Raw genomic sequence first — 13078 nt, 5'->3', positions numbered from 1 at the left:
TGTTTTTGACTCCCTAGATCATAAGATTCTAGTGTTTAATGATCCTGAATTATCTATATATCACAGTAGGTATTCAATAAAGCACTATCTTATGCCAGAGCTCAGCAGTGCTCTCCCTTTCCTTCTCCCTTGCCCTTTCCCTCTTTCTCACTATTTTCTTTCATTCTCTCATAATAAATAAGTGCATCATTAAAGATAAGATAGACAGGGGTCAGGTAGTGGCATACAGAGTAGAGCACACATGTTACAATGTGCAAGGATCTGGATTCAAGGCCCCTGTCCCCACTTGAAGTGTGTGTGTGGGGGGATTAAAAAGTAGTAAAACAGTGCTTCAGGTCTCTCTCTCTGTCTCTCTCTGTCTCTATCTCTCTGTCTCTCTCTCTCTTGGCTCCAGGGCTATTGCTGGGGCTTGGTGCCTGCACTATGAATCCACTGCTCCTAGTGGCCATTTTTTCCATTAGATAGGACAGTGAAAAATTGAGAGAGGAGGGGGAGGGAGAGAGGGAGAGAGAAAGATAGACACCTGCAGACCTGCTTCACCACTTGTAAAGTTTTCCCACTGAAGTTGGGGAGCCAGGAGCTCAAACCCAGGTCCTTATGTGGATTCTTGTGCTTAGTACTATGTGCACTTAACCAGTTGCGTCACCGCCTGGCCCCTCAGGTTTTTCTATTTATCTCTCCTTTTATGTTCTCCCCTCCCCCTCAATCTGTTTCTGTCCAAAATAAATAAATAGAATATTAAAAAAAAAAAAAAAGTAATACAGACAGATCAGAGAGCTACCTCACCATGTGGAAAGCATGCCTTGCTGTGTGTGCAGCCCAGGTACAAGACAGTGCACCATATGGGAGGTGCGACAGCACTAGGTATGCTCTGGTGCTATGGTTGGTCAGTTGCTCTGTCTGTCTGTCTGCCTATCTATGTATCTATCTATCTATGTATCTATCTATCTATTTATGTATCTATGTATCTATGTATGTATCTATCTATCTACTATCTAAATGAAAAATAATTAGCCTGGAGATGGTGAAACTGCATGAGGTGCAGGCTTCATAAAGCAAAAAAAAGCCAATATATATAAACTAAAATGGATAACATAAGAACTGAATACATTGTGAAAACATGAGCTCATATTCTAAAGACTTACAATCATTGATACAAAATCAGTTGGTGGAAAGCATAATGGTTATGCAAAAGACTCTCATACTTGAGGCTCTAATACCTGAGATTCCACCCCCCACACTACCATAAGCCAGAGCTAAGTAGTGCTCTGGTGAAAGAAAAGGAAGAAGAAGAAGAAGGAGAAGGAGAAGGAGAAGGAGAAGGAGAAGAAGGAGAAGAAGGAGAAGGGGAAGGGGAAGGAGAAGAAGAAGAAGAAGAAGGGAGTTGGGTAGTAGCGCAGCAGGTTAAGTGCACATGGCGCACACCGCAAGGACCAGCATAAGGATCCTGGGTTCAAGCCCCTGGCTCCCCACCTGCAGGGGAGTCGTTTCACAAGCGGTGAAGCAGATCTGCAGGTGTCTGTCTTTCTCTCCCCTCTCTCTGTCTTCCCCTCCTCTCTCCATTTCTCTCTGTCCTATACAACAACAGCAGCATCAATAACAATAAAACAAGGGCAACAAAAGGGAATACATAAATAAATATTAGAAAAAAAAAGAAGGAGAAGAAGAAGAGGAAGGGGAAGAAGAAGAGGAGGAGGAGGAGAAGGAGGAGGAAGGATGAGCCTGCACCAAAGCAAAGATGCAAAGGACTTTGCTGAGGAAAGAGGGGGAGGGAGGGAGTGGAGTGGAGAGGGCATTGGGGTCCCAGTGCATGATGGTAGAAAAAGACCTAAGTTGGAGACGAGGGTGTTGTACTGACACCTATCACAGGGAGATGAGAAGTTGTACCCATGTGTTAACAACTTTATACAACCTATTAAGTCCCCAGTAAAATTATCTATAAAATTGAGATTAAAAAAAGGAAAGAACAGAGATATAAAAGCATTTCATGAAAGAAGATGAGAAAGAATGTTAGTGAACAGACAGGTACAAGTGAGGAAGGTATGTGTGTGTGTGTGTGTGTGTGTGTGTGTGTGTGTGTGTGTGTGTGTGTGTTGGGGGAACTGAATGATTCTTAAGGTACCACATTCTAGAGTGTGTTTAAGTCTGTCAGAGGACATTAAATTTTATGTAATAGAAAACAAATAATGGGGCCAGGTGGTGGTGCATCTGGTTGATTGCATATGTTACATTGCAAAGGACCCAGGTTCGAGCGCCTGGTCCCCACCTACGGGGGACAGCTTTGTGAGTGGTGAAGCAGGGCTGCAGGTGTCTCTCTGCCTCTCTCCCTTTCTATCTCCCCCTTGTCTCTAAATTTCTGGCTGTCTCTATCCAATAAATAAATAAAGATAATAAAAAAATTTAAAAAAGAAATTCATTAAAAAAGAAAATAGTATTTAAAAACAAATTTTAAAATAACAGACCATTTATAAAGCTCTTAAAATTCTAAATTAATGGTTTTATTTTGCATTTTATTTTGCATCACAATTATGTGATGTCCTCACAGCTACGAACAGTATGGGACAATCACACTCAAGCTCCTCTTGTCATTTAATACTACATAGGAAACAACTTAATCTACAGGAGAAGCTTGGGTGTTTGTATAACTTCCAAACAGACTGTGTATAAATGAGGGCATATTCTCTCATGAGAAAAATTCTCACATATATCCAAGCATGAATTTTGAGTAAACCAAAGTCTTTTGATTTTAATATAACTATTGTCATTTACTATCAATTCCTTATCATGTAAAATATAACCAAATCTTACTGTCAAATTTACTGTTTTCTTTTATAAAAATTAAAAATGAGGGAGTTGGGCTGTAGTGCAGCAGGTTAAGCGCAGGTGGCGCAAAGCACAAGGACCGGCATAAGGATCCCGGTTCGAACCCCAGCTCCCCACCTGCAGGGGAGTCGCTTCACAGGCGGTGAAGCAGGTCTGCAGGTATCTATCTTTCTCTCCCCCCTCTGTCTTCCCCTCCTCTCTCCGTTTCTCTCTGTCCTATCCAACAACGACGACAACAACAATAATAACTACAACAATAAAACAACAAGGGCAACAAAAGGGAATAAATAAAATAAAATACAAAAAAAAAATTAAAAATGAACTTTTAAAAAAAATTATTTTTCCCTTTTGTTGCCCTTGTTGTTTTATTATTGTAGTTATTATTGTTGTTATTGATGTCGTCATTGTTGGATAGGACAGAGAGAAATGGAGAGAGGAGGGGAAGACAGAGGGAGGGGGAGAGAAAGACAGACACCTGCAGACCTGTTTCACTGCCTGTGAAGCAACCCCCCTGCAGGTGGGGAGCCGGGGGCTTGAACCGGGATCCTTACGCCGGTCCTTGCGCTTTGTGCCACCTGCACTTAACCCGCTGTGCTACTGCCTGACTCCCAAAACTGAACTTTTTATATTGACTGGTCATAAATTTTATATTTGTATTATTGCACCATCTTTCACAATCATGCCTAAGCTAAGTATTTCCAGAAAAGCAAACAGAAAAGAGCATGCATATTCTTCAGACTTAAAGAGTTATATAGTGCCCCAAATCTGGAATTGATTCAACCAGTATATGAAGGTAAATCAAAAAGATGCAGTCAAATGCACTCATTAAAAATGTTTTTTTTTTCTTTACAAGCTGAGGGTATAGATCTACCTGCCCACGTCCATATCCAGTAGAGAAGCAATTACAGAAGCCAGAACTGCCACCTTTGGCACCCCAGATTTTGATATAAACTTCTAGAGAGGGAGAGAAATGTTAGAGGAAGCTGACTAGAGGGCTCTGAAACGCAGTTCCATCAGGACCAGAGAGAGAGGAGGAGGGAAAAAAGGGAAATACATTCAAAAAGTAGTAATAGGTATAAGTATGACATAGAAAGGAAGAGGAGAAAAAAAAAGGAAGAAAAGAAGAGAAAAGAAAATAAAAGAAAAGAAGAAGAGAAAAGAAAAGGGGACTGGGTGGTGGCACACCTGGTTGAGTGCACATGTTACAATGCGCATGGACCCAGCTTCAAGCCCCCAGTTCCCACCTGCAGGGTGAAAGCTTTGCAAGTGGTGAAGCAATGTTGCAGTTGTCTCTCTGTCTCTCTCCCTCTCTATCTCCCCCTACCCTCTAGATTTCTGGCTGTCTCTATGCAGTAAATAAATAAAGATAATTTAAAAAATAATAAATAATAATAAAAAAGAAAGAGAATGTAGGACCATAGAAAAAAATGGGCAAAAAGATAGATAGATAGATAGATAGACAGACAGACAGACAGACAGACAGTTATAAGCATAACAGTCAATCCATATCTGTGACCTTGGGAGAACCACTGCAGATTCCAATAGAGGAATGTGGGGGGAATGGTGTAGAATTGTAGCCTTGTTACTATAAACCAATATTAAATCACTAATTAAAAAAGTTTTTTAAATTAAGAATAAGTTGTGTTGAAAAATACCATATAAATGACAGCATATCTGTGACCGCTCACCACTATAACTTACCCACTTACCCCAGTTTTATCACACAAGCGTAAAGTATGAAATGACCCAACAGCAAATAATTCTCCATCTGGAGCCCAGGCAACTGAAGTTATAGGATGCTCATGAGGTTGTGAATTGTAGAGGGGACGTCCATAACTATCCCATACCTACAACAACAAAAGTTTAAAATACTTTATAACAGTCACCACATTATTACTAATAAGTTTCCCCGACCATAAGATATCGTATAAGGATTTAGAATCATCAGTTTATAATATTATCAGTTAAAAGTATTTATTGTTACAAAAGGAGACAAAAAATATATTTCTCTTAAAAAAAAAAAAAGCTTACAGGGTATACTCGTTAAGAGAGAGAAAGAAAGAAAGAAAGAGATTGAGAAGGACACAGACCAGAGAGCTGCTCAGCTGTCATAACAAAGTACCACAGATTGAGCTTAGGCTTCTGGCCTCAGACAAGAAAGTCTTGTTTGCTATCTCTGCACATCTTTCTGGCCTGATATTTGTATTACCTAAAAGCTATCTTCAAAAAATTTATGATAACATTATATTTTTTTAAATGCCTATCCACTTTAAGTCTTGTAAAATTAAATAATAAAATATTACAGGGTTTTTGCATTTTTCTTGTCTAGTAAGTGTCCTACAAACTTTGCCTAGAGATATTTATTTGAGCTTCATTTCTTCCAACTGTAAGTACATTACACAGCCTAGGAGGTGGCACATAGCTACAACACTGGACTTGGAAGCATGAGGTGTACTGTAGGTGTTTCTCTGTCTCTCTTCCTCACTATCTCCTCTTTCCCTCTTGATTTCTCTTGGTCTCTATACAAAAAATAATAAATAATAGTAACAATTAATTAATAAATAAAACTTAGACTGATTTTAAACCTAATCATTTGAACTAGAAGTTGTATTTATGTTGCTACTTATTAAATACCACGAGCCAAATAGGTATGTTAATGAGGCTAGCAATTTGGAAACATAACTTAAAAGGAACTGAGAGATAACTCAATTGGCAGAGCATACATTTTGCCATATGGGTTTGAGTCCCCAGTCACCATATGGGAACTTGCAGGGAGGAAGCTTCATGAGTAGAAGAACAGTGCTATACTATCTCTCCTTCTCTCTGTCTTTATCTGTTTGGCCCTCTCTGTCACTGTCTATCTTAAAAAAAAAAAAAAAAAAAAAAAGCTCACTCAACGCATCGCTTTGTCATGTGCAGAACCCAGGTTCAAGCCTAGTCCCCACTATATTTAAGGAAACTTTGGTGCTACAGTCGTTTTCATCCTCTCTCTCTGCCTATCTTTATTAAAAAAAAAAAAAAAAAGCCCACCAGAAGCAAAGAAGTCATCATAGACACAGAATCCCAACAATAACCTGGAGGCAAAATAATAATAAACCACTTAATCTGGAGGAAGCGGGGAGGCTTTCGAGTCCTGGTTTAGGATAGTAAAGTATGACTGAAGCTGGGAGGGGGTTTGCAGAAAACTGAGAATTTTTACACATGTATCAATAACTGTTCACTGTAAGCTATTAATCCCCCTATTAAAAATAAAAAATAGGGGAGTAGGGCAGTAGCGCAGTGGGATAAGCACAGGTGGCACAAAGCGCAAGGACTGGCGTAAAGATCCCGGTTCGAGCCCCAGCTCCCCACTGCAGGGGAGTTGCTTCACAAGTGGTGAAGCAAGTCTGCAGGTGTCTATCTTTTTCTCCCCCTCTCTGTCTTCCCCTCCTCTCTCCATTTCTCTCTGACCTATCCAACAATGACGACATCAATAACAACAATAAAACAATAAGGGCAACAAAAGGGAATAAATAAATAAAAATAATAAATAATAAAATGCCACTTAAAATTATTAAACAACAATTTGCTACACTATGAGAAGTTAAAAGATAAGGCTAAAGTGAAGGACTAAAAGAGTCATCTTGTATGTTAAATAGCTTTCACCTCAATTCTATTCTTCCAACCAAACAATAAATTAAAATATTACATACCTTATATTTACAGTCCTCACCAGCAGATAAAATAAGATCATTGACCGAATTCCAATCTACTTTTAAAATAATGCCATCATGAGCTTTCCACTATGAGAAAAAGTAAGATATTAAGAAATTAATAGGACATAATATAATGATATATTATATTAAAATAATAAAATCAAGTATTATTAATAAATTAAGATACTTTGAGTTAGTATATTGCATCAGGTCCTAGAACATGATGGCAGAGGAGTATCTGGGTTAGACTATGTGGTAAACTGAGATATGTTACATATGTACAAACTACTGTACCTTACTATCAACTGTAAAACATTAATTCCCCCCAATAAAGAAAAAAAAAAAACTGAGCGCACTGAAAAGTTTCAAACTTTGCCTCTTTCTAGAGATTCTTATATGCTCTTATTAAAAAATTCTATTTTCCTTTCATAGTTATTATTCATAATTTCATTTGCTTTTCTAATTCCTAAATTACTAATGAATGCTCCAAGTAAGGTGATAGCCAGTATACAGCTTAAGTTCTTTTTTTTTTTTTTTGCCTCCAGGGTATTGCTGGGGCTCAATGCTGGCGCTACAAATCCACTGCTCCTGATGGCCATTTTTCATTTTTATTGGATAGGACAGAGAGAAATTGAGGGGGGGAGGGGGAGGTAGAGTGGGAGAAGGAAAGACAGGTACTTGCAGACCTGCTTCACCACTTGTGAAGCGACCCCTTGCAGGTGGGGAGCTGGGGGCTTGAACTGGGATCTTTTCAGAGGCTTCTTGCACTTCATACTATGTGCATTTAACCTGGTGCACCACTGCTCGACCCCTCAGCTTAAGTTCTTATAAATTTATTTAGCTACCAGAATGTTAAGTAGAAAATCATTTGGTGTACTGCACCAAAGTAAAAGATTCTGGGGTGGGTTGGGGGAGAGTTCAGGTGCTGGAACAGGATTGCAGAGGACCTACTGGGGGTTGTATTGTTATCTGGAAAACTGGGAAATGTTATGCATGTACATACTATTGTATTTACTGTCGACTCTAAAACATTAATTCCTCAATAAAGAAAGGAAAGAGAAAAAAGAAGAAAAAAGAAAAGAAAATCATTTGTGTGGTCCAGGAGGTGGTACAGTAGATAAAGCATTGGACTCTGAAGCATGAGGTTGAGTTTGATCCCTGGAAGCACATGTAAGAGAGTAATATCTGGTTCTTTCTCTCTCTCCTCATATCTTTCTCATCAATAATAAAATCTTAAAAAAAAAAAAAAGAAAAGAATTTGCTGTTGAATTGTTTTCTAAGATCTTTATTTGCATATGACACTGGATGAATACATTATGTACGCCCAAAATTAGTTTAATCCAAACCTTGCTCTTCTTTGTACAGTTTATCCCATTACTGGTTCTGCCTTCAATTCTTGTTTACTAATACTTTTCTTTCTTTTTTCATTTATACTACATGTAGATCTTTAGTATTCTCTACATTCTGTTCTGCATATTCTCCAGTTCCTTTCTCTTTCCCTCCATGTCTCTAAAGTAATAACTTAAATACTCTGAGATTTCTGTTGTATTTACCATATAGCAAAAGAATGTTTTCCATATATGTATATTTGACATACAGTCTTAGATAAAGCTCAAGTGACTGAGTAGGTATGTGGAGGAGGAAAATTATAATAAGAACAGTCTAAACAAGCTATTAATGTCTTACAAACTTAGCCCTGTTTTCTCTCAAATCTATACAATTGATGCTAAGAAATTTAATGATGCCTTTTTTACCAAATCATGTGACAATTTAGTTAAGTCAAAACACATGTCTACTTTATTGGTATAATGTGAATTAGAAAAAAAGAAAAGTGAACCTTGTTGGAAACAGGCTATTCTGATATAAAGGCTGATAAAACCACACAGTTAAAAAAAAAATCCATAGACAGTAAAAAAAAAAAAAAAAAAAAAAAAGATCACCTAGAAGAACTATCCCAAGAATCTGATAAAAGTTTCTGAGAAGCACCTGTAAAATTCTAGCATTTGGTTGAAGAGGTTTAATGATCAGTTGTTTGCCTGCTGTGTAAAGAACCTTTTCTGAATCAGGGCCCCACGCAACTGAATACACTGGTGCCCCTGCAAAAAGAGAAAGAAAAAAAAAACTATTAAACTTTCATTATCAAACCTTATAAAAATGGAAATTGTTAAGAGGATTAAAAAAGGAGTTTAGAGTTATCTCTAGGGCTCAATGCCTAAATGACCCCATGGGTCTTGGTAGTCACCTTCCTTCCTTCCTTCCTTCCTTCCTTCCTTCCTTCCTTCCTTCCTTCCTTCCTTCTTCTTCTTCTGGATAGAAAGTGAAAGTCAGAAGGAGAGAGAGAAGGAGAGAGTCACCACAGCACCATTCTGCATTTGTACAAAGCTTCCCCCATGCAGGCACTCCTATGTGCTGGCCAAGGGCTCAAACCTGAGTTCTTTCACAAGATAATATAAATAATAATGTCTATGCTACTGAATGAGCCACCTGCCAGTCCTCAACAAACCGTATTTTAAACTAGTTTTGATCTTGCTGAGAAAATACGAAGTTTTAAATAATTCTAGGGCTAGCAAGATTACTCACCAAGATAGTGCATTTACTTTTCCATTCTATGTAATCCGGATTTTGAGCTCACTCACCAGCACACTGGAGAGTGTTTTGATGCTATGGTGTTCTTTCTCCCTCTCTCTATCTAAAAAAGTCACCCCAGGGATAGGACAATAGCATAATGGTTATATAAACACTTTCATGTCTGAGACTCCAAAGTCCTAGGTTTAGTCCCCAATACCACCATAAGCTGAAGCTGATAAGTGTTCTGTTCTTTCTCTCTGTGATTTTCTCTCTGAACCTCTCTAATTAAAATAAAACAAATAAAATAGTAAGAAAAAAAATCACCCTAGCGCAGTGAAGCTCCAGCAATAAGCAGGGGGATGTGGGATAGGAGGAATTCTATAGAATATGCTTTGAAAAACATAAAGTAAAATAAGCATATTCCATTAAAATACAAAAGGCAATTTAAAAGTCATGATTTATCATCTATTAAAAGACATCAGCATTTAAACTGATTCAAGGCAATAAGTTGACTTAGAATTTCCATACAAAAATAACCATGCATACTCAATTTATAGGTTAATTTCCATTCCTTGATGTTACTACAGACCAATAGAACTTCCAACCATCTGCTACTTAAGCAAAAGTCTGAGTAAAAAAAAAAATCACCATTCCAAAATGATCTCTCTCTCCAACTTGTGAACTCATAAATAGCAAATAAAATATCATAATAGGGACAGAGGGTGTATTAAGTGTGACTTTGGACTAGAAAGCTAAAAAGAATTCAAATATCCTGCAACCAAGATAAAGTTGACTTCACTTGCAGAGAAAAGATGCCAAATTTGATTTAGCTATCATACTATTAACCACATTAGATTTCATATTGTTTTCAATTTCCTAGAATAGGAATTAAGAGGTAGTTTTTTTATTAAATAATTTTTAATATATTTATTTTTAATGTTGTCGTTGTTGTTGGATAGGACAGAGAGAAATGGAGAGAGGAGGGGAAGACAGAGAGGAGGAGAGAAAGATAGACACCTGCAGACCTACTTCACTTGTGAAGCGACTTCCCTGCAGGTGGGAAGCTGGGGGCTCTAATCGGGATCCTTACATAGGTCCTTGTGCTTTGCGCCATGTGCACTTAACCCGCTGCACTACCGCCCTACTCCCCATAAGAGGTAGTTTTTTTAATTCAATTACTTACTAGATAACCTAAATATCTTCTAGAAGATGATATATAAGCTTAGTTTTTATTCACTTTTATTTTTCTCTTTTTGATCAGACCACTGCTCAAATCTGGCTATTGGTGTCAAGGATCAAACCTGGGACTTTCACATCGAAATTCTGTGTGCTACAGCTATACTGTCTCCCCAGAATTAATCCTAGTTTTAAAAAATGAATATGATATCTATTAAAGTATTAAGCTATTTGAACTCCCCAAATAGGGAACCTGTCTGGCCCTACTACCTATTCGGAGTGTAAACCAAGATTATATAATTCACTTATTAAATATTAAACTATTAATATTTATAAAACCAAGATTTCAAAAAAAATTTTAGGGCTGCTAAATCAGACTTTTATAGTCTGACTTAGTAAATAAATTTCCCAGGAATTTATATATTCATTAAAATGAGATCTGGATTTAATGATTTATGAGCAGTCAATAAGATGTAATGGTTGATTTAAATGGAATCCATCTGATACCAATCAACAGGGAGCAACCAGTAATCAATAGAGAGTAAATTTCAGCAAAATAAATGTTTGTGTTCAAGAGACACCCGACTCCTTTTGTGATTTTTTCTTCCTCATTCAGAATATTATTTCACTGTGAGCAGATCTCAGTGATTTCTAAGATAGAGAAAGTTCAGGTTGGGTTTTTGTTTTTGTTTACCTGTTTGGTTGGATTCCCTCCCCCCCCCTTTTCTTTTTTGTTTTTATTTTTATTGAATGAGAGAGATCAAAGCACCAAACAACTATATTTATTTTTCTATTTTATCTCTGATGCCTGTTACATACATGATTGATTTCACCACACTAGACTTACTTTTCATTCAGATATATCTAGAGAGAAAGAAAGTGATAGACATACAGAAAGACCACAGGATTGGAGCTTCCCCTGGGCTGTGGTACTCCCATATAGTGCACTGAGGCTAAGACCTACATGGTCAGGCAGTTATCCTATCTGGTGAACTATCTTCTGCCCCCCTCCCCATTTTTATGTGATGCTGGGAACTGAGCCCAGAGTTTCACCCATGCCATGAACCACCATGCCAATCCCTAGCAAGTCTAACTTAGACCAAATTAACAACAACAAAAACAAAATCCTCAAGCATTCTCTCCACAGTTTAGGTTGGATATTATGCTGGAGTTAAATATATTGTTTAGTCATTTAGGGTTATTCTCTATCAGAAGAACCTACAGGTGGTCAGTGAGACAGCAAATCACAGAAAGCAGATCACTTTCTATTAAATTAATTGTCAGAATTTTCTCTGCATGTAGAGAAGAGCTAGCTTGAACTTCAAAAGCAAATCATAAAATGAAGAGTTCAACTCTAACAAACTCCTCCAGAAAATGTAAGTCAAATTTTTAGATATTTGAAATGTCATTCTTAATGAGGACTAGAAGGGGAAGAAAGTTCATTTGATAGGTGCCTAGTGGTTATTGTTATAATCATTGTAGGAATCAAGCAAATTAATGTTTTTAAGTATATATTATCAAATCTTCATTAATACACTGAGTGAAACATATTTTCCTATGATATATACTAAACTATGACAAACATCTACCCCCAAGGAAATAATTCAGAAAATACAACTCCTATTGAGTTATACAGGATGTGACTCTAGCCCTTTAGTTGTGGTAAAAGGCACAGTAGGGTTATAGGATGAAGAACTAGGGATAGGTTTTGTCCTCTTTAACATTGAATTTGTGGCCCCATGAAGGCAGCTGTGTCACCATTTCCTTGTTTATAAACTATAAATCTTCATAGCATTTGTCTTTTCTGTTGAGAGATGGAGATTATTTACTTCTTGTTTATAAAATGACTTTTAACAATACTCAAGAAATAGATATACTTTAAATATATATATAATTTAGAACAAATAGATATAGTTTAAAACAAAATAAAGTAATAAAGGAAAAATAATTCATGGACTATGATGTGATATTTATTTATATTTGTCACCAGGATTATCTCTGTGTCTCAGTGCCTATACAACTCTACCACTCCTGGAAGCCATTTTGTTTTGTTTTCTTTTCTTTCCTCTAGATACATGATAAGAGAAATGATACAAGAGGGACAAAGATGGAGAGTCACACAGCACCACACTATTCAGGAAACTCGCACAGGTGTTTCCTTGTGGTGGCCTAGGGTTTGAATTTGGGTCCTTGAACATGGTAACATGTGTACACTACCAGATAAGCCACCTACCAATCCCCATCTCTTATATTCTAATAAAATATTAATTGTGAAATTATTGTATGTGTGGGCATTTTCTTTTCCAAGAGGAAGGATACTTTATAGCTCTCTTCAATATTACAAATCCAGTTGAGGTAGTTCTAGAGAAGATCATTATTGAAAGTGAATGATCCAGGGTTTTTGTTTTACCAGAGCACTGATGAGCTCTGGTTTATGGTGCCAGAGACTGAACCTAGGAACTTTGATGTCTCAATATGAAAGTCTTTTTGGATAACCTTTACGCTATCTCCCTCAGCATACTAAGCGTCTTAAAGAAAATGATTTCTATTATGAGGAAAGTTATTCCACTAGCATTTAAAATAAACCCTCAATATTTAAAATGTTAGAAACATATGAAAGCACTGAATTATTTTCAGTGCTATGTTTTGCAAAGTCAGTATGGAATTAAGAAATTTAGCATTTAAAGAATAACTTTAGAACAAAAAGGTTAGCAAGTGATATAATAAACTGTTAATGTCATCATCAACCAGAAAACGGACAAACCAAAACCTTGTTTCATAATAATTAATTTGTTGCCTTTTATGTTGGGGTTTTT

General features: G+C 37.0%; 1 protein-coding gene across 5 annotated transcripts in view; it reads right to left on the bottom strand.

The window, feature by feature from the left end:
• IFT80 (intraflagellar transport 80) overlaps positions 1-13078 on the bottom strand; it is a 78711-nt gene that overhangs the window by 27505 nt on the left and 38128 nt on the right. For all 5 annotated transcript variants that reach the window (XM_060197576.1, XM_060197577.1, XM_060197574.1 and 2 more), the window contains 3 exons: positions 8505-8614; positions 6516-6605; positions 4533-4670 (listed from right to left, as the gene is read on the bottom strand). In XM_060197576.1, the coding sequence (XP_060053559.1) occupies positions 4533-4670; positions 6516-6605; positions 8505-8614 (338 nt within the window). The remainder of the gene's footprint in view (positions 1-4532; positions 4671-6515; positions 6606-8504; positions 8615-13078) is intronic.

This window comes from Erinaceus europaeus, chromosome 9 (assembly GCF_950295315.1).
Source record: "Erinaceus europaeus chromosome 9, mEriEur2.1, whole genome shotgun sequence".
Taxonomy (NCBI): domain Eukaryota; kingdom Metazoa; phylum Chordata; class Mammalia; order Eulipotyphla; family Erinaceidae; genus Erinaceus; species Erinaceus europaeus.
The sequence above is the reverse complement of the archived record's forward strand: the minus strand, read 5'-3'. Positions and strand labels throughout refer to the sequence as shown.